General features: G+C 49.2%; 2 protein-coding genes across 3 annotated transcripts in view; one reads left to right on the top strand and one right to left on the bottom strand.

The window, feature by feature from the left end:
* The window catches only part of LOC144151573 (neprilysin-2-like), a 48,813-nt gene that overhangs the window by 17,802 nt on the left and 9,684 nt on the right, over positions 1–21,327 (bottom strand). The window lies entirely within an intron of this gene.
* Positions 1,420–20,801, top strand: LOC144153258 (endothelin-converting enzyme 2-like). The gene is made up of 3 exons (XM_077684911.1): positions 1,420–1,527; positions 12,257–12,313; positions 18,771–20,801. The coding sequence occupies exons 1-3, from the start codon at positions 1,420–1,422 to the stop codon at positions 20,799–20,801; spliced, it is 2,196 nt and encodes a 731-aa protein (XP_077541037.1).

Genomic DNA, 21,327 nt, shown 5'->3' with positions numbered 1-21,327 from the left:
AGCTTTTTGGACCGGAAAAAGTACATGCAAGAATCAAAGCTTCAAGCAAAGAATCAAGGCAGGCGCCTGGTCTCGGAAACGTATGCATGAATGGCTGCAGCCACCCCTCGGTGGCAATATCCCAGTAATGTGGCCCCAAAAGATAGTAGTAAGGGCATGAAAATAGGCAGACCAATTCGTCGCAATGGCGTGGCAAGATGACGTTGCCTCATCATTGAAAAACCGCGGCAATGCAATAGGAAGTGCTCTAAAGTATCCTGATCACCGCAGACAGTACATCGGGAGGAGGAGGCTAGACCAGCTCGGTGCATATAGAAGTTGAGTTGGGGGACTCGACATCTGAAGGTAGTTAATGTTACCTCGCGTTGACGAGATTCACAAAAACGGGTATTCCAATTATGTTTTAAATGGACGCAATCTTCAAAATTAGTCATGATCCCTTCCTGCACTCTTGCTACGCGTTGATAGGTACGAAACTTTGCTCCTGCTACAATAAAGGGAATAGGGCATAGGTCAACTGGAGGGCCATACAACGACGATCGCGCCAAGGAATCAGTCTGCTCATTAAGCTGTAACCCTTTGTGACCTGGAACCCAAATGAGGCAGATGTCCCGCAAATGGGAAGGCACAAGGAAGTTGAATGTACGAATAAGAGCGGAATTTTTGGATGAAGACAGAGCAGAACAAACCGATAAGGAGTCAGTAATTCTTGCTACATTAAAGTGTTGTGGAGGTACTCCTTTTAAGGCCAGAACTATTGTTAGGAATCCGGCTTGAAATATCGGTGTGAAATCAGGTAAACGCAGTGAGACTGACCTGTGAAGGTGTGGACTAAAAATTCCCACACCTGCTCGCTCCACCCGCTGGGATGCATCTGTTGCCACTATTGCACAATCCTTTTTAGGTACTCCCGTTTTAGGTAAATCACTTTGCGGCCAATAATACGAGCATATTTGAATTGTTCCACAACATAACTAGGGGCCCGATTCTACTGAAGTAAAGGAAGAAGAGGAGCAAAGATCACGACGCTCGCGCTTGATCACGAGATCTACGAGATTCGCGTGCGACGCCATTGCTTCGCAGACGTCACCTGGAGCAGTCGCCTTTCCCCGTAGCTCCGTCGGCTAAGCCTAGTTCCTCCCTCAGCGAGCCCTCGTCCTGTTCCGGTAGCCCTCGCTCCGGTTTCGGCTTGCCTTCTCTCCTGTTCCGGTGAGCCCTCGCTCCGGTTTCGGCGAGCCTTCTCTCCTACCCCGGCGGGCCTTCGCTCCTAATCCGGCGAGGCTTCGCTCCAGCTTCGGCGATCCTGCGTTGCCCCTTCGGTGAGCGTGTGCGCTCCACCTTCGGCAAGTTTTCCCTCCTCCTCCGGTGAGCTTTCATCATTCTGTGAGCACTCGTCGCGCCCGACGCCATCGACGAGCGATGAAGGCCAGGCCGAGACCAGCAGGAGCCCGACTGGCCGCCCAAAGCCGCCGAAAGTCGATGGCCAGCACCGCTTCGACCAGGACCAGGTCCACGTCCCGATCCACGGTGAGCTGGGGACAAGTCTGCTGTAGACGACAGGCCTGTCACGCATTTCTTTCTTGGCTGTGTCTAATCTCACGGCAGCCGTGAGAATTACCTCCGGGAAATTCTCACGGTTGTTTCCATAAAAGCTGGTTGGCCTAAAGTTTGCTGAATATTACGTCCCAACGTAACCACACGTAACATAACCTCACGGTAGTGTCTATTATCACGGCAACCGTGAGAATTAGTCAGAAATTTCTCACGGCACTCGCCTCTTATTGCCTAAGCACGCAACCCGGATATTCTATGGGATAAATATTCCCTAAAGAGCCGTTTTCGCAGGTTCCCCAGCAGCGCTGTGGTATAGTACTGGATTTTGAACGAATAGCCTCAGGTTCAAGACCGACACTGCGACGTTTTTTTTTCCGTATTTTTTGGTAATCCTAATTTTGTTAATGCTTTTTTACACTGGTTTTTACTATATCAAGAGATCGACGCACAGGACTTCTAGAATCGGTTGGATTACGTTTAATACAGGTTGTGTTCTGTGTCGCTGGGGCTGGGTTAAAGTTAATTGCAGTTGGACAGGATTTGTGTAGGTTATGATGCGTTAAGTTAGGTTACGTTAGGTTCGGTGAGGTTATGTTATGTTAGGTTACGTTGGGACGTAATATTATTCAGCGATTTTTAGGCCAGTCAGCTTTCATGGAAACTGCCGCGAGAATTTACCGGGGGTAATTCTCACGGCTTTCGTGAGATTAGATGCAGCCTAACCTCACCGAACCTCGCGTAACCTACCCGAACGCATCATAACCTGCCAAAGGCCAGCCCAACTCCAACAAACCAAATCTAACCCAGCCCAACGACACAGAACACAAAAACGTAATTCAACCCATTCTAGAAGTCATGTGCGTCTATCTTTTGATATAGTAAGAACCAGAGTAAAAAAAGATTAACAAAATCACGATGACCGGAAAAATCTGAAAGCTAAATAAGGACAGTCGCAGTGCCGTACTCGAACCAGAACCTCCACGTTTAAAACAAAGTGCTATGCCACAGCGCTACAGAGGCAGCTACGAACATGGCTTTTTAGGGAATATTTATCCCATAGAATCTCCGCGTAGCGTGCTTAGCCAATAAGAGGTGACTGCCGTGAGAAATTTCTGACGGTAATTCTCACGGTTGCCGGGATAATAGACACTACCTTTTTATTCTGGTTTTGGAGTCATGTTTGGGAATTTGGTTCTCGCAAAATGAAAGCTCCAGCTAATGGCATATCGGACTCAGGCCTGAGAGGTGCCTTTGAGCATAGCATTAATTCCGTTTCGGAATAAGCTGTTCTGTCCCCTTAAGTGTAAGTGCAACAGGTGTAGGTGTCTCCTGGGGTGTTTGGCGACCATGAGGTCTTTTCTTCCGAAGCGGCTGAAATATGAAGGAATGGAATGATGAATGGAATGAAGAGGCAGCGATTCTGAGTTAGACAGATTTACTGTCCTCATCAACAAGTGTACCAAAGGGGCACTTACGTATTACCTACATCACGTGTTCCCCGGTGCCTTTGTAGACTAATCATGCTGGTTAATGAAGGTAGCGCTGCATGGTGCGATGTAGTCGAAATCGTGAAGCCGCATGGGTTTGTGAAATGTGGGGCCTATGTCGCGCCTAGGTCCACTAGTATCGGCACTCTTTTCTGGCATTGTTGTATGCCGCCAACAGCGGTCATTGGTCGAACCGTGTCACGTGACATTTGTAAAACCCGGAAGGCCCATGGGCGCTCACGTTTTGGTGCTTCTGTGTTGCCGCGCGTGCGCTCTTCGATAAGTCGTGGTTTTCGGAGTGCAGTTTGGCTGTATGCCACGTTGAGAGTGAGTTTTTAAGCCACCGCACAGAGTAGCGATGCCGTGCTGCTGTGTACTGGGCTGTTTCAACCACCTGCATCGCTTTCTGCTGGGAAAGAAAGACAGTGGTCTAGCGCAACCTATAGCCACTACATGAGCCACGCCAGCCTGACCCTATCACACCGGCGCGCTGTCTGTAAACCTTCTAAAGTAAACACAGCTGTCATGGTTGCCAAAAGGCACCCGGACCAATTCCGCCCGTCAATGTCAGCCGCAATAGTGTTCACAAAGCTGGCCACCTTGGCGTCAGGCACTAAAATGGCTACCGCCGTACGCCAGTGTCTTTACTCTTAAGCGTAGCTTATTTAGTGGTTCTAGTTGCGCCGTATACCATTTTTCCGGGAGTGGCGTGGTGTCTGAGTCAGCAGTTAATGCGTTGGCGCGTCTTGACCTCGTACTGCCCCCCACAGGACAGATTCAGGTCGTAGGTCATGCAGGCCATGCCTTTGTGGAGGACGTAGCGTGTTTATGGAGGGGCCAGCAGATATCACCCGCGCCTCTTGGGCCAGGCGAAGGCGCATCGGCTCCGAGCTACATGAGCAGAAGGGGTAGCGTGTTCCCAACCTTTAAGCAGTTCTGTACGTTCAGTTAACAACTATTTCCGTGAGAAGGGCAGGCGTGTATAGCTAGGGCGTTTTTGTGATGAAACAGATAAATAAAACTCCCTAACGCTAACTCTAACCAGCTGGGAAGGCAACGATGCAACACGATGTTGATAGATCCCGCGTCTTATCTTTGTTCATGTGAGATGTGAACCAAACGCAAAACATCGTGACCGATGTGTGCACCCTCACATGTATGAGATTCATACCAAGGGGCTAAATCGTGGAGTACCCGCTAATTCATCCATGATTCCTGTTTTTTCTTTAAGTACTCCGCCTACTGGAAAGGAGAAATATGTCGATTGATGAGCGGTGCGTCTAGTGTGCACTATTCCGGCGAAAGCAGATTAGTCAGCAATTTCGCGTCTACGTCTTGAGAACCGATGTGATTGCTGACTCCTTCCGCTGCGCCAATTGGGTGCGACTAAGTCAGGAAAACGAACGTTGAAAATCTGAACATTCTTCGCCTACTGCCGCCGCGGCTCTCCAAGGAGGTCCTTAAATTTATGTTTCCAGTTAAACCTGGGTTTAACGAACCCCTATGTAACATTTTCCTGGATTTAAAGAAGATTTTCGATTCCCCGTTGCCACCCCCATTGAATTTCATGTGTTTGCGACCTCTATATGTAACGAAGCGTTGCGGCGGGCAACCTTCCTATATCGAAGTTGGCAAGCTGATCAGCCACTGTTTTTTGCACTTGTAAACTTTTGCACTTTGTTCGACAGCACCTCCTGGGTAACCCGCACCCGACGGAATTAACTGGTCGTTCGGCGAGGATACGTTAAGGATTGGTTTGCAGGGCGGGAAAAACAAAATGTACAAACCACATACACACATTTGGCCGCTAGAGAAACGCTATACCTTTCACGCACTGGTTGCCACGAATGGGAGTCCGTTTTCTAAATTGGTGGATACAAATTGTGTTTTTAAGAAGTATTACAAAAGCCGAAAGTAGCAAGTGGTTCTGTTATATAGCGATTATAAAAGTTCCCCCATCTTTCTCGAAATTCTAAAACTTACTGAACTAACCAGTTTAAATGGGTATAAATGGGAATAGCTAAGATCACATGCGGGATTGTTTCGGTGTCTGGGCTTGTGTCGCACGGTGGTGTAGCCCCAAGCTAGCACATCAGGATGGCTAGGTTCCGCTGTCTAACCCTTCGAAAGGCGCTCCTCTCCGTTTTCTTTCTCCCGACTCACGGCGGCTGGGCGGCGGCGTCCGCCGCTTTAGCCCGGCCGTGGCCGACGCTGCGGCTGCTGCGTTCGGGACGTCACCCCCGCGAATTCTAGGTAACTGCTTGCTGGTGGAATCTCTGGTTTCTCTTTGTAGAGCCTTATGTGTGATTTCAAGTGATGCCGCATGGGAATTGTCGTGGTTGTGGTTTACAGCTTTGCTTTTTAACCACCTTCACAGCGTGGATTAGAGCCAACTTTTAAGGCAGAACTTTCTATGCCTCAGTGATAGCGTTTACGTGGAAGTAGGTCACTTCAGGAAAGCCAACTTCACACACACTCCAGGAAAGTCGACTTAACACAGTGGATTTCACAAAGGGTACATCAGTCAAACACCGCATAACAGTGGGATGTATTTGCACACCTGACGGACCCCTTGTAATACGCGTAGCATAGTTAGCCAGTACATGGGGTTAGGTATGATAACGATGACATACATCCTGTAAGCAGGGTCGCACTTGGCAGTTCGGATATTTGACTTTGTGAAAGTGGATTTTGGACTTCGGCTTTGGCACTTTGACATGGGACGTTGGTAGTTGGGATATTTGACTTAGTGAAAGTAGATTTTGGACTTCGGTTTTGGTACTTCGACTGAGGACGTTGGCAGTTCGGATGTTTGACTTTGGGAAAGTAGATTTTGGACTTTGGCTTTGACTCGGGTTGCAAAGGTTCACGTCTTAACCATTTTTCTCTCTCTAAAAAAAGGGGAATTGATATTTTTCTTTTATAACAAAATATTTATTCGAAATCGGTTCATTTGCAGAGTTCTCGGAAAACGACGAGCTCCTCTGGAGGAAAGAAACAGCGACGAAAAGACTCCGACGAGTACGACGCGTCGAAGTCCAGGACAGCCGCGACGACATCTGCTGGGTCCCCGAAAATCGATGTGAGTTTGCGCAGCTTCTTTAACAGGGATGGAACTCGGAATGATACGCTTGCTGACGTGTAATCTGATAGCAGTAAACTAAATCCTCCTCGCCACACCTGCTTCCATCAAATCGTAGTGACGTCATTGCGTAAACGCGAGGAATAGGTAAAGACGCCGCGTGTGTTAACCAGCTCAATTTTATCCGCCGTGCTGATCGCGGCGTCGATCGGCAGCGGTGCTGCGTCTTGGTCAAAGCGCCGTACGCGCAACGGAACACTTCCCCAAAAATACCCGCAGTATCGGAGAGTCGCGTATTTCACAACCGCGGGTTCTTCGAAGTAAAGCGAATGGGCAAAATTCACTGTTCGCTATTCATAAAGATGACACATGTATAGGCAGGTAGGAGGCATCCTAACTCTATTACTTGGGTAGGCTTTGTTGATGAGCAGATGGAGTAGATACCAATTTAGTTGAGAAAGATCGCGAAGATAGCATGAAATTTTGCAACAGTGAGAGATTGCCATGGTGCGATAACTTGGCAAGTTAACGTTAAGTGCATGTAACTAGGATAGGCAATAAAGGTCGTAACGTTCGGAAAACAAAATTGCCTATGTCGAGATTCAGGCGCGCGTTAAAAAGGGAGTAGTAATTAATCATGAACCGCCCACTACGTAGCGCCTTATTGCCCAAGTATAGTTTCGCCGTGTAAAACACAAAACGTCAAAACTGCGATGCGGCAATCTTCATTCAATGAGTGAGGTCACCAGGCCACCCGGACGAACTGCCCGACGCGGTTAAAAGCGTACCCTATGTCTTGACATTTCGTGCTCTTAATTGCAAGCTTGGCTTGAAATTTAAAATAGCTTAGTACTTGCAAATGACATCGGTGCAAACGCTCGGATGATAGGAGTATTGATTTGGGGGTTGCAAATTTCAAGAGCCACTGGATGCGGCAACATCTGTGTCGCGAACATGGAAGCTAAGTCCCCTCGACATCGAAGCAAATGCCACTACCTCAAGTGACCGGCTTTCTGACTGCAGTAATGAGAGCTCTCGGTTCGGGAGGACTTTATAATTCCAGGTACAACTTCTAGTTAATTATTTAGCGCTCATTTATATTTGTAAACATAAACATAAGCTCGAGGCTTAACGACTTATTGAAGCTCGTATACAATTATTTATTCATTCGTTCATTCCTTACTGATGCATCACGTGACCAATACCTTCCACGGGGGAACTTTTGGACCCTACTAACGAGGTTACATTTGTTTTACATGAGCAGTCAGGATGAAACGCCTATAGGCCAATGTATTCAGAATTAATTTCAAACGATCGCATTGGTCTTTCACGCATAATCCAACATTCCGCCATGGTTATCATGGTGGCATATGGTTCATTATAATCTGGCTAGGCGACCAAAAATCACTCACCCCTTCGTCTAACGACGACGATGGTTGAACGCGAAGCTTTGTCGGGATGAATTCTTTAATTGGCCAATATCACAGTGCGAGTATGTGCTACTTTGGAGGTACGCAAAAGTTTTCTAGAATACCCCCAGCAACTCTCTGGGGTGTGCACTCCGTATGCCTAACGTTTGGGTGTGGTGTGTACGGCACGAATCGGTATCTGCTGCTTGGCGAATCCGCTTCAATCATGTCGAAAGGGAGCAACCGAATAGACGCCGTCTTCATAACGCGAGAGACCGAGGTTCGATTCTAAATGCAGAGCATTTCAGTAACTCACGATGTCACCCGCGTTGACGTCCGTCGTAGTCCGCACCGTCGTTGTCCGCACCCCTCCCCCTACACTATATAAAAAAAATACTATCCGGCGCCTGATTTCGATCCCTCGACCCTGCGGGTGGAACGCAATGTACATGGTGCTCTACCCACTGCGCCACAAAGCCGACACAGAATGGGAGGCTACGAACGCGCCTTATATCCTTGACTCATTCAAACTACGTCAAGAAGCTGCTGATACAACGCATTCACTACCACCAACTCCCCAAACACTAAACGTTAACGCAATACACCCACCCCCTATGCGACGCATTTACTCGAGTCCCCCTCGCGGGGAGATGGGCCCAATTTTTGGCAATTATTCTTTCATTTCACCCACTATTATTCATCACCGCCAGAGAAAGATGGCTTTTCTTGCAGGGCGTATTGACGTACAACGGTATCAGTGTGGGGGACACAAAAGATTCGCTTGAACATTTTGTTGGATGGTCATGCAAGTTTATTGCATTAAAATTGTCAACTCCGACTGGCGTACTTACGAATGAACTAAATATCGCCTTTGAACTATAGTTTCGGGTAGCATCACCTGAGGTAATGCTCACAAACTGGGGGTAGAACTTCAGAGAAGAGCTACATCTCCATGCGTGCTTCCGAAAGATACAGGCTAATTTTCAATCTTGATGCACTACCTAACGATAAGAGTGGAGGGAGGAGTATAACAACAAAAAATATTCTGGTCAATGTTTTCGGTTCGTAACGTATGTCGCTAATTCAAACGGTAAGTGTACGAGTGCCACTAAAGCAAATATGGAACTAAAGAAAGCAATAGCGGTCTTCATACTAAACTCGCACGCTTAGCCGTTACAATTTGTTCAGCCCAGACCACTAGGAACCCGCAAGTAGGCAAAGCCCGTACGTATCAAGTAGGTACATACACATCGTGCAAATCACTCGATGTCTACAAATTAAAATAACAATTTAGCAGCCTTATATGAGAAGCATACGATCTGGTTTAACCAGGTGCATATTTCTGCAAAATTTTTCCAACATAGAACTACAAGCGATGCACATTTTTTTCGAATAGTGGTACGTAGGAAAATTTGTTCGGCACCGCGCCACCGGAAAGGCCCAGCGCTACGGGGTTAGGAGTGGCAGGGCGCAATAACATGTGCATCCATTGTAAAGACAGCGCTTCCCGTGGTCGGAATCTAAACCTGGTCTCTCGGGTTATGAAACCGGCGTTTATCCGACTGAGCTATCATCGCATTCCGGGCGCAAATCATTTTTTTTCTTTACTGCACCGGACGCAAATCATTTGCCTTGAGTTCCTAACGTGGGTGATGGCTTTGGACGTGGCCACGGCTCCTTCGCGTGCTAAGGCAGTCAACTTTGGGAGAGGTGTGAAAGCCTGTGAACGAAACGATCCGGGTCTGTCAGTCATAGAGAACTTTCAGCGGCCGGCAAGTTCAGAAATACGTGTGAGGTGGAACAGCCGTCCTCTGACGATGGACCCTGTTGCGGCAACGGGCCACCAGCTCTGCTGTTTGTCCAGCCTTGCGCCACAAGAGCCAGCTGTCCGAGTTTTTTAAAGCGAAGCTGTAGTGTCTTCACTGATGCCGTCATACGCCGATGTGCCCTGCAGAAAAGCCAACTTTCTCTGACGATGATGTTGAATGATTGTGAGTGAAGTGACAGAAAAAAATTTAAAGCCGTTCCACCCAATGTGAAAGCTGTCGGAAGTGCAGAGAAGTGATTCGCCATAATGGGCTGTAGCGCCGTTATCCGCTCACTGTTACCACCCAACGCAATTCAAATTTCCCGCCTTCGCTTTGCTCGCGCGCCCCCTGCCTGAAACTGCGCCAGCGGGAGTTCTGTTCTTTTTGTGCTCGCTTTTCCTCCCGCACGTGCCGTCGGTGCACTGCCATTTTTTTTTCGCTTACTATCGTCACTAAGGCCGTGTAGCGGCTGTTGGCCGGTTTTCCTTCAGTTGCAGCAATGAACGCTTTTCGATAGCAACGTTAAAAATAAAGCCACAAAAACAAATCAGAAATGGAAGGCGTATCTCGTGCAACGAGTAAACCACGAACTGCCGCTCCGTGCTGGCAATAACTGTAGCTTTCGTAGTGCTTCCAGACGCGAAGGAAAGAGTGAAAGCGCTTATCGAAAGTGTTACAGGGTCCTTTAAGCTTCAACTATAGGCTCGGTGGCGTCAGCAAAAGGACGGAAAAAAGAACTGCTTCCCTGTAAAGGGTGCACCACCGCAGCTAAGGTGTTATAACAGTGAAGCCGGCTTTGGAGCCTGTTTGAGTGAGATCACAGAACGCACAAGCGTAAGCGAACCTTTTACTGTACCATTTCAAAGGCACTATACTCGGTGACAACTTAAGAACGGCACCGGAAGTTGCCGCTGTGCCTCATCACCGTAGCCGGATGTTTCTCCGCGCGGCGCAAGTAGGGCGTTACTGGGAATATTTTGAACATGGCGTGAGCCGTTCCCGTGATTTTTTGGACTTACAATGCTTATAAACGACTCCAGTGACGACAAACAAACTGCGTGAGACAAGGCAGACGATATCACGCATTCATAGCAAACCCCTTTCAAAACGCGCACGCACTGATGCCACGGGTCCGGCGCTTTGGCGGAGTGATACACTACATGAGTTGGTGCCATTCTTGAGTTGTAACCGAGTATAGTCTTTGCTATTATGAACCCCCCTCCCCCCCCCCAAAAAAAAAAAAAAAAATTGGCGCAGCTTGCAATGGTGGTGCAAGGCAGGAGAAACAGCATAGCTTGGGGTCGACCTAGCTTGTTTCCCCCTTGGATCCGCTGTCGTTGTGGGGGACACACAGAACAGCCTTGTAAAATCCCGTTAAACTTGGCCTTACCCCTCTGCGCTTATCCTATTTTAGCAAGAACATCGCAAAGCCTAGCAAACGTAGCAGGACTTAGCAACACCGGAAGAATTTGGGTCAACCCCCAGCTCCACTGTTCTTGTTTTGCAACTGAACACCTATTTCACCCCGTTTCAACACCCCACAGAAATCCAAGCGTGTTGCGGTCGGTCAACATCCTTTTCGCCACACAAATATATATATATTTTTAAATTTTAAAGCTTCAAATTGATGTTTCACGTGCTAAACGTAAATCTGGTTCATGAGACGAGCGATCATTGGAGACGAACAATTTTAAAGACGATAGTTTTCTTGGGCTGCTTAAACGCAGTAATTTTAGCCACTCTGCCTATGTCTGCGACTCGATTCAGCGACCCGGCCAAAGTGAAACTGCATATGCGCAATAGTCTTATATACCCACAGCCAAATCTAACGTCCAAGTCCGGTGTTAATTGTTCATTCTTGTCAATATTGTTCAACAAGAACACGTGATTACGCAAATATAAAGCAGAAAATCAATACATCAGTGATATTCCATTATTAAAATTTGTGTTCCTTTATTAAAATTCACGGGTGCTTGGTTTTTGCGATAGGAAATGGCATACTACGTGAACGGCAGAAACCCGTCGCCTGCTGCTGCCCGCGCTACCTGGCGGGATTTAAAAAAATCAAATGGCAACAGAAACAAAAGGTTCCACTGAATAGGTTCCACGTTTCGGTTGGAACGCTCGTGGAGTAGGGCAACGTGGTTCTATAAACGTTGTAGTAGGATGCCTGGATTTACGGGCGTCTCCGCCGTACGGCAGTGCTGGCATCGAGGCACCCGACGTGGAGGAGTGGAACGCGGTAAATTTAAATTCACTTGAGCAAACCTCTAGCGTGTTACCTCGGGAAGGACGAGGGGGGTGAAGAACGGCATGAAATGTGAGCGGGAAAGATAAGGGAGGCATTTACTTGCCGGGGGCGCCCGTCGACTGTCGTCTTACGTCGATATTTGCAACAAATTGCTTTTAAACATTTTGTACGAGTACATGATGATATCAGGGGATATCTTGCCCTTTGCAGTGCAGTTATACATGCGTGAATGGCCTTATTCAATAAACAGCTGAACCCCTTTTCCACATTCTTTCAACACCCGAAAAAAAAAAAAACCAATGGTGTTGAAGTTGATCAAGCCCCCTTTTTTACACAGAAGGGTGTAGAGCTAGGAAAAGGGTCTTGAAATTCAAGAAAAAGGGTGTAACGACCTTCCAGCACCCTTCTTCCAATTATTCTACACCCTTTTTTGCCAAAAAGGGTGTAAAAATGTGAGTGCCGTTAACTCATCTCAAGCGTGACATGGCCAATGTGCTTTGTTCAACGAGGTGACCACTCAGGATGACTGCACAGCTTTTTACCTCAGCCTCTGCTGCGCAGAATCTCCTGAAAAAGCGCTTTAGGCGCTGCTTCGCGTAGGAATTATGCTTGCGTGATCATATTACCCCGCTTGATCCAACTGCCTTGCTTACGTGTCATTGCAGGAGTCGTCATTCAAGTTTATAACGGCTGTACCCAACTTGCTGCGGCAGCCCGAACAGGTATGCCATAAATTCATCATCACCACTACCACCACCACCACCACCACCACCACCACCACCACCACCACCACCACCATCATCATCATCATCATCATAATCGCTACCACCACCACCACCACCACCACCATTACAACCACCAGCCTATCTACGCCCACTGCAGGGCAAAGGCATCTCCCATTCTTCTCCAATTACCCCGGTCCTGTGCTAACTGCGACCAATTTATCCCCGCAAACGTATATAATAACGTGCCCTGGCTAAAGCAGTAATAATGTGCAACCCTAATCTTTCTTGCGGTTTTTTAATCCCACGTTGAAATCGATCGAATTGTTTGCACACGTAACGTAGTGTCGCGTTTAAGCGCCACAAGGCCCCACCTTTCAGACTCAGAAGCTCTAGTGCGGAAGTAAAATTATTTCCGCCAGTTTATTTACAAATTTCTCGTGGTTACTCTTCTAGTATATGAAACGCTGGTATTCATATGAGCTAGACGACATGTACTCCACAAAAATTAGTTGTCTGTCCCTTTGAGCCTGTTTCTAAATTTAAGAGATACAATTTTTACGCATTTCATACCACGCGTAATCATCGCCGGACACTTTACGCCAGTGAGGTTATGGATTTGTTACTTATACGATTTCACTTCTAATTTTGCTGTCCGATTTGTTAACCCCACATGCTTGCACGTAGTCACCCAACGCACCAAGTACCTAGATTAGTGGGTCGCAAAGTACCTCACCCAAAAATTACTGCTCTATGCCCACCAGATAAATTGGAAAGTCGCTCGAAAGACGTTTCTCTTTCCCGATCTTGATTCTTCGACCACTCGCATTACGTCATTAAGGAAATGTAGCGGCTGTAACGAGGAAATCGCGCAGTGCCACACCGTGCTGGCGATAACTGTAGCTTTCGCGCAGTTCTTCCAGACGCGAAGGAAAGAGTGACAGCGTTTATCGAAAGCGTTACGGGGACCCTTTAAATAGTAACTGCCATTCAGCACTCTTCGCCCTTAGTTTGCTTTGCAACAGAAAAGCCAATCAACCGTCATTGCGTTGTTGCGCCCCGATAGGTGCAGGCGTAATAAACACCAGGCCGATTAAGCACCTATTAGGCGGGGCGCTTATCTAGGTTACCCCAGGTAGCGGGGTAACCTCGGTACCAGGTCTCAGCAAGAATGCCCCACTTACTCAGCCTGACGAGCACGGGCACACACGATTTGTCGCCGTAGTTTCTTAACAGCCTTGAGCGAGGTGAAGACTCCTAACTTGATAAGATAAAGCGACAATTCCTAAGCCGACTCCACGCAGACGCTTTTCGCAGCGCCGTAGTGGTCGCTCTCACCGCGAACAGTTGCAGCGTTGCTATATATGTTTACGCTGGCGCAACGCGGTAGACACAGAGCACTCTGGATTACTTTCGAGGACGAACCGGTAGTGTAGCATAAATTCCTGCGTTCAAAAACCCGACAGCCCCCGCTCCGAATCTCAATTCAGGCGGAGGAACATAGTCGTGGCGGCAATAGTCTTACACATGCGGTGTTAAAGACACGAGGAGTGTTTTGTCGTTGATCGCCGCAGTTGGCAGAGCTTGCACTCGGGGTGGAAAGCTGGAGGAGAAGCAAAGCTGGCGGTCTTTCTCCGTTCGTCGGAGACCCGGCTGTTGCACTTCACATGGGTTTCCAAAAAGTTCTCCATGACTGGCAGGCCCGGAACGCTTTTTCCGCAGGCTTTCAGATCTATCCCGAAGAAGGCCGCGTCAGCACGTGCTAGACCCCGAGGCAACCGGTTTCGCGCAGTCGGAGTCTGTAGCTTAACTGTCCTCGGCTCCCTATTTGAGGCGCGGACGCGCGTGAGCCGTTTTGCTGGTTTGTTTGCGAGCTCATCCCGTAGCGGAAGCCCGCACGCAAGCCTGGGCGAGGAGGAGGAGGAAAACTTTTATTCATATCAAATAAGGGCGCTGTGAGTGGAGTCCTCAGTCCAGGACCCCAGTAGAGCTTGCTGCCGCCTTCGCCCTCTCCACGAGCCGAAGCTGACGATCAGGATCTGAGCTGGCCAGCTCTCGCTCCCACTGCTTTGAAGTTGGATTTCGTATTCTGTCTATATTCTTATTATGTTGACAAGCCCAGACCATGTGATATAAGGTTGAGAGCTCTCCATAGTGAGGGCAATTGGATGTATACGTTGTACGGAATATAGCGTGAAGCCTGGTAGGGTGCGGAAAAGTATTGGTCTGTAGCTTCCTAAGTGAGGGTTCTTGCTCTTTTGTGAGGTGCGTATGGCCTGGCTGGTATATATGTCGGGAAAGCCTATAATGTTGAGTGACATCTCTGTACGTGACTAACGGCTGGTTACGCTAAGCCTCCGGAGCTAGCTCAAGCTTAAACATATCTACTGTTAAGAGCGGCTCAGAGTGGCTCGGTTGCGGCAGTGAGGACTGTGAGCGAACGAGTGAACGAGCAAGCGAATTAAAGGGACACTGAAGTGATTTGTAAACATTGCGGGATTACTAGCGCAAATTGTAGTCCGGAGTCTATGGGCCATGTTTCGACCACTCTGAGCGCGTTTACGCGAATTTTAGTAGAAAACTCAATTAGAAAATGCTTTCCTCCTCTCTGCACCCTCGCCCATTTTCTGTGGCGTTTTCGTGGGACGTCAGGAGGAGATGAGCTGGCAATTGGCTGCGCTACTGCGCGGCTCGCCGACCTTCCGCGACCGAGTCAGTCGGCCCAACGTTTAGTCCGCCGGCCGCCGACGGGTCGTCGCAATTCGCTCGATCAGTTGAAACTAAGCCGCAACACATTTGTGAATGGAAGAATGTGCCTTCCTTTACTTTGTCAGTTTGTACACTGTATCAACCTCAGAGTCCGGGTCGCTCCACACAAGCGCTGCACAAGTGCACATGCGACGCTTCGCTGACTTTACGCTAGTAGTTAAATCTCGGGCCACTTGAAGGCGGGAGAAGAGTAAGCGAAGTCAATATAGGTACTAAGGAAATAAAATCAACTAAAACGTTTACCGTACAGCGCAAAACTAGGGAGCAGGAAGCACTTCTTTGCGCTGGGTGAACAAGCACAGCGGACAGCAGCACGACCGCACATCTGCGAACGCTTTTCCATCTAAGAAATGCAATTGCTAGATGTGAGATATTGTGGAACTTTGGGGGACGTTTACTGCACGAGCGCTATACAAGTCACCTAAAGTACTTGAAATGAAATACCTCGGAGGTCATAAGCATGACGTGCTCAAACGCGTCAAGAAAATGATCATACCCGCAGAAGTAAAAACATTCTTTTTTAAATTGCACACTGAGACCTTTACCAGTCCTAATGTGGCTTGATGAGAGCCGGTTGTTTTTGCCTTGGGCAAAGATTGTCGACTATGTAAAAAGCCAGAAAGCGTGGAACATGTTTTTGTAGATTGCTGGGACGCCGTCTTATTCTGGGACGTCCTCCAGAGGACTCTAAAAAAGGACTTCCCGCTGACACCGAAAGGCATACGTTTTCTTGAAGTTGAATGTGATGAGGCACCTTACGATGTATTTTTCCTCCGCGGCCTACATGCTATATGGCGTAGCAGAATGGCTGTCAGAAACAGTGATGAGAATGCCAGGCCAGTGGATTCTTACTTTGCAGAAAACGTTAGCAAACTGAAGGAAGTGTACGCCAAACAAGAATATGATGATGTTTTGTCGCTTATGAGTGCAATAAGCGTAATTAAATCCCACAAATATTAACTACCAACTAAAGGTTCGGCAGCGTTGTTGGGCCAACCTAAAGAGTTTTTGCGGTGTGTGAGACCAAACCAGGCTCAGAAAGAAAATGTGAGAGTAAGGGTTGTGTACGACTGCTACTACACGCAGTTGTGAAAACAAGGACAAGGCCAAGCCGGAGTTACGGTTGGCCGCCTTATGCATTGTATGTTTTGTACCAGGTTTCGTTGTTGGTACCTTTTCTTGTCTGTACCGGGAGTGTTTATTTATAAATGACCGGCAATAAAGAAAAAAAAAAAGAACCTCGTGGCCGAGTGGTCTAAAGCGCTAGAATTTCTGTTTTGCAAGTCGCAAGTTCGAATCTTCGAGGGTGCATGCTTTTTTTTGTAAGTTGATTTTTTCGTTTGCGGCCGATGTTTTCTAACCTGAGTTCACCATTTTTGGGCCGTAACGTTCACTGCTCCACGAGCGAGTTCACAGAACGCGCGCAGACTGACACTGACGCGCTAGACAGTTCTCGTTGGCGTGCTGTTGCCACAAGCACCGACGGCTTGCGGGCAGTGGGCACAGGCCAGAATCAGCAGACCCTTGGCCTGGTGCGAACACGCTTTTTACTATACGGGCATAAATGAGGCACGCTCCGAATATGCGGGAAAAGCGCATGGCATTTGAGCGTCTGCGGGGACGCGGAGGGCGTTCATGCACTGCGTAGGCCTCGGCTAGTGATTTCTACGATGCCAAGCCGTCCTGGGAGGTTTATCTTAGGCATATTACAGCCGACAACATGGCAGAAGCGTGGTACGACGATTACAGAGATGTCGAGAATGCCCCTCCAACGATGCCGTCGGATGTCAAGGATGTTGTTTTACAGAACCGAAACCGAAACTTGTTTGAATGCTAACCTTGGACATCGTCCAATCACGGTGTCCCCTCCTCCCGACGTCACAGCCTTTAGTTGGTGCGGCCGCCACAGACCGCGCATGGTAGTTTTTCTTCTTTCCCGCTTTATAAAATAATTACCGACTTATCAACCGGATAAACGATGAAAAGTGTGGGAATTTGAGCCAGTCTACGCAGTGCAAGCAAAACCGGGAGCTTGACCAATTCACTTCAGTTTCCCTTTAACGCTTACGTAGGCCAGAACCAGCGCTACGAATGACTCAAAGGAAATAAGGCTGCGCGCTCGGAATGTTATGATGGCTGAATGGGATAGCGCCGATTTCGGAACGCGGGGGGCCCAAGTTCGATTCCCACCACCAGACGCGTTTTTTCTTTTGGAGGTTTTCTGTTCACGCTGGACGACTTAAGGGCGGGTTAAAGAGCTCCTCTGTTCAAGGGGAAGCATTAATGCAGCACAGTTGAACTCTTAGTAGCAATCGCGAGCTGATGGGTGCTGTCGGCCGCCCGCTGTCAACCTGGCCGTGTATGTCGTATAAGACACTTAGTTGGGCAGATGGATGCCACTTCAGGGCCACCGCAACGGCACTGAAGGTCTCTCTAAACGCGTGGGTTACGGCAGGGGTAGAGGTGGCCTTCATAAATGTTTGCGAGCGAACGTCCTGACGCAACACGAAGGGAGGCACCAGGGAATTATTCACCTTGCGGCAAAGCCACCTGCACAAAGAAAACGTTGACGCACACAAATGACGTGAAGTTTGAGTCTCTGTCCCTCCTTTCAAAACCAACTTGACCCTGTCCATCATAGAGACTCGATGTAGTAGCGCAGGTACCTGATGCCATCGGGATGCTTCCAACAACCTCAATCTGCGCCACTGGTGCACAAGTTGTCCATAATGCGCGATTTCGCTGACAAAAATTAGACATGACCTCGCAATGAAATGTGCGGTCGTAAGTGTTAACGTAATGAGAGTCAAAGCAGTGGAGCGAAGCAGGTGTGTCGGTAGCCGACAATATTCAAAAAGGGGGTGGGGTGGTTCTTACGCCCATTATTCAAATAACGTTATGATGTAGCTGATCGAGCGCCCATGAATTTTCTTGGCCATGCATACAAAACTAAGCCGCAAGTGTTTGCTGATTTCATTTCGTCGGACCCGCCGCGGTGGCTCAGTGGCTAAGGCGTTGCGCTGCTGAGCACGAGGTCGCGGGTTCGATTCCCGGCCGCGGCGGCCGCTTTTCTGATGGAGGCGAAAAGCAAAAACGCCCGTGTGTACGAGATTTCGGCGCACGTTAAAGATCCCCAGGTGGTCAAAATTAATCCGGAGCCCTCCACTACGGCGCGCCTCATCGCCTGCGTTGCGTCGGCGCGTTAAACCCTACAATCAATCAATCAATCAATCAATCAATCAATCAATCAATCAATCAATCAATCAATCAATCAATCAATCAATCAATCAATCAATCAATCAATCAATCAATCATTTCGTCGTTGTCTGAAGACCTGAATGCATAAGAGAGAAGGTACGTTTAAGGTCCCTTTTTGAGGCTACAGCATTGGGCCGCCATTTCAGGTTTTTAGGTCCTCATTTGACCATTCGTGCCTGACAGCAAATGCAGAGTAAAATGGAAAGAATCGCAACAGCCCTGTATATTTGCGGCGTTCCTTCCCATGGCCCCGGTGCTTTAGAAAACTTTTTCCAATGGTTCTTCGCGCCCTCCTCCTCATACTTCATTGCCTGCTACGGATGCCGGTATGTATAAGATAGGAAGGGTGAAGAGGAATGGCGCGCATAGGAAATGATTAGCTGGTACCGATTTTTTTCCTCTACATGAGTATGGGTTTCTTCTATTCCAGACGCAGCCCCGCCTGGACAAGAGCACGCAAATGATTTTATACGCTTGCGCGGTTTCGGTTGTCCTCGTGGTCATCGCCATCCTGGCGCTCGTCGTGTGGATGATGTGGGGCCCGCCGAAACGCATCTGCACCTCGGATTACTGCCGCGCCCACGCCGCATTGCTCAAAGCTGCCTTGAACAGAAGCGTCGATCCGTGCGACGATTTCTACAAGTTCACCTGCGGATCCTGGAAGCCCAAAGGACAGGAGAAGTCTATGATAGGTTACGCCTTCGCCCAGACCGAACGAATCGCCATCCAGGAGATGAATGGAACGACTGGATCACTGATTGCGGCAGCACCCATTTACTACCAAAGCTGCCTCACAAAAGCCAACCCCACGAACGAGCTGGACATGTTCAAACATTTCAAGCAGGGCTTGGGTCTCATGTGGCCGGAGGCACCCCAAGGGGACCAGCCCCATCCCCTGGTGGCCTTGCTGAACATGACAATCAACTGGAACTACCACATGTTTTTCCACTTGCGAGCCTTCCCGGAGTACCGGAAGAGACCTCCGACACTGTACATCAGGCGGGGACGGCTGAGTCCCAAGTGGCAAGATATGGGTTCGAAAGAGTTCAGCGAAGTCGTCGACAGACACTTCAGTGTCCTCGGAGTTAACTCGGGCGGCGACACGCACGAGGAGCTGTATGATGTCATTACAAGAATAATGTACCATGCAATAAGCATACCACCGGACGCCACTAATGACACGCAGTTCCCCCTGAAAGAAGCCTTTGCCTTCATGAAGCACAACTCCGGTCTTTTGAGGTCAACTGTGAGCCAGATGCTAGAGCCCGAGTTTCATTGGCACGACAGCAGTCCCGTGTTCATCGAAGACGCCAGCATCCTGACACAGCTTGACAAACTGCTGAAAGAGTACGAGAAGAATGTGCCGCTGCTGATGCAAGGCTTGTCGTGGGTGTTCATCCGGGACAACCTCTGGGTCGTCGTGGGGAAGCCGCGCTTGCGTCACAGCGGCGACGAGGCAGAACTACAGATGTTGCTCATGCGGGCTTGCCTGAAATACGTGGAGTCGTCCTTCGGCCTCGTGGCCCTGGCTAAGCACATCCACGCACGCTACGACGACGACATGAAAAAGAAGCTCGAGGCCACCTTCAGCGGCGTCAGGGAGGAGCTGATCAGGGAGGTCGACAATGCCTCGTGGATTGACCGGGACAAAAAGCGGGAAATCGAGGGCAAAGTTACGAGCGTCGGCTTCAACGCATTGCCGGAAGAGAGCTTCTTCTTCACCGACTCGCTGGTCGACTTGTACAGTTCGTTCTCCGCCAGTGTGAGCGGGTCTTTTATGCAGAGCTACATCAACCTCGGCAAGGCCTACCGCAGCATTCTTGGCACGGAGAAATTTGTCAGCATTTACTCCAAACGCTCTGGTGGTGGCAACGAAGCGAGCCGGTACAACTACTACTACAACATCGCCTTTTTGTCGCTGGGGGCCATGCAGCCACCAGTGCTGTACCCTGGAGGCATGCTCGCCGTGACGTTCGGAAGCCTGGGGACCCTGCTGGCCGACTGCATCGTGCGCTCCTTCGACACGCACGGAGTGAGAGTCGACGAGAAAGGAGAGGCCCGTCACTGGTGGGGCCCCGACTGGCCCGGCTACAGGGAACGAGTCGAGTGTGACCTGATAGGGGACTCGTTCGCCCGCGGACCCGAGGAAGAATTCAAGAGGCGGCTCACGGCGCTCTTCCCTGTAGCGCCGGCGTTGAATGTCTCTTTTAAGGCCTTCCGCCTTGCTGTTGCCGCCTTTTTCAGTGACACCAGCTATGAAGACACCCGCCTCCCGGGCCTCGAGGACTACTCCGATGACCAGCTGTTCTTCATGACTTACTGCCTCATGAGGTGCCGTGTGGGGGGCTACGGGCACGAGTGCAACTTGCCCGTCCGCCATGCCATCGGTTTCGCCAGCGCGTTCGGTTGTAAACCCGGATCACGCATGAACCCGGTCGACAAGTGCGGCTTTCTGGTCTAGGCGCCTTTTCTTTTCGTTGTATATGTTTTGAAGCTCCGCTGTGCACTTGTGTTCACGGTGTCCACCAGGTCAAGGGTGCGTTTTTCTTTGGTTCTGCAGATAATAAGCGCAGCTGATGCCGGTGGAGCGCGTATGAGATGAGATTGATTGCAAGCCTGTTTCGCAGTGAGTTGGTGGAATGTTCTTTACCACATGCTCAGGACTTCAGGGACATTGGTATGCCTGTGTTGAAAGGCTCTGGTTGGGGGGCTGGGTGTGCATCGATTCCAATTCAATAAATATGCAGATTCCGCGTGTGCTACGTTCGCGTTGAATACTGACGGGTTAACTCGTAACCTTTTTGAATGTGGGCTTGCAAAGCGGAACACAATCTGGAAACACTAAACCACCCTTGCCTCGCCAATGGATTTCACACCCGCCGCTCAGGCTGTGGCTAAGGCATTGTGGTGCTGAGCCGTATGACTCGGGTTCGTTTCTCAGCCGCGTATTAGGCGTTTCCTAGTCAGCACAGCCAGATGCAGAGTTG

Source organism: Haemaphysalis longicornis, unplaced genomic scaffold, assembly GCF_048455015.1.
Source record: "Haemaphysalis longicornis isolate Haplotype H1 unplaced genomic scaffold, Haemaphysalis longicornis Haplotype H1 scaffold_9, whole genome shotgun sequence".
In the NCBI taxonomy this organism is placed as follows: Eukaryota; Metazoa; Arthropoda; class Arachnida; order Ixodida; family Ixodidae; genus Haemaphysalis; species Haemaphysalis longicornis.
The sequence above is the reverse complement of the archived record's forward strand: the minus strand, read 5'-3'. Positions and strand labels throughout refer to the sequence as shown.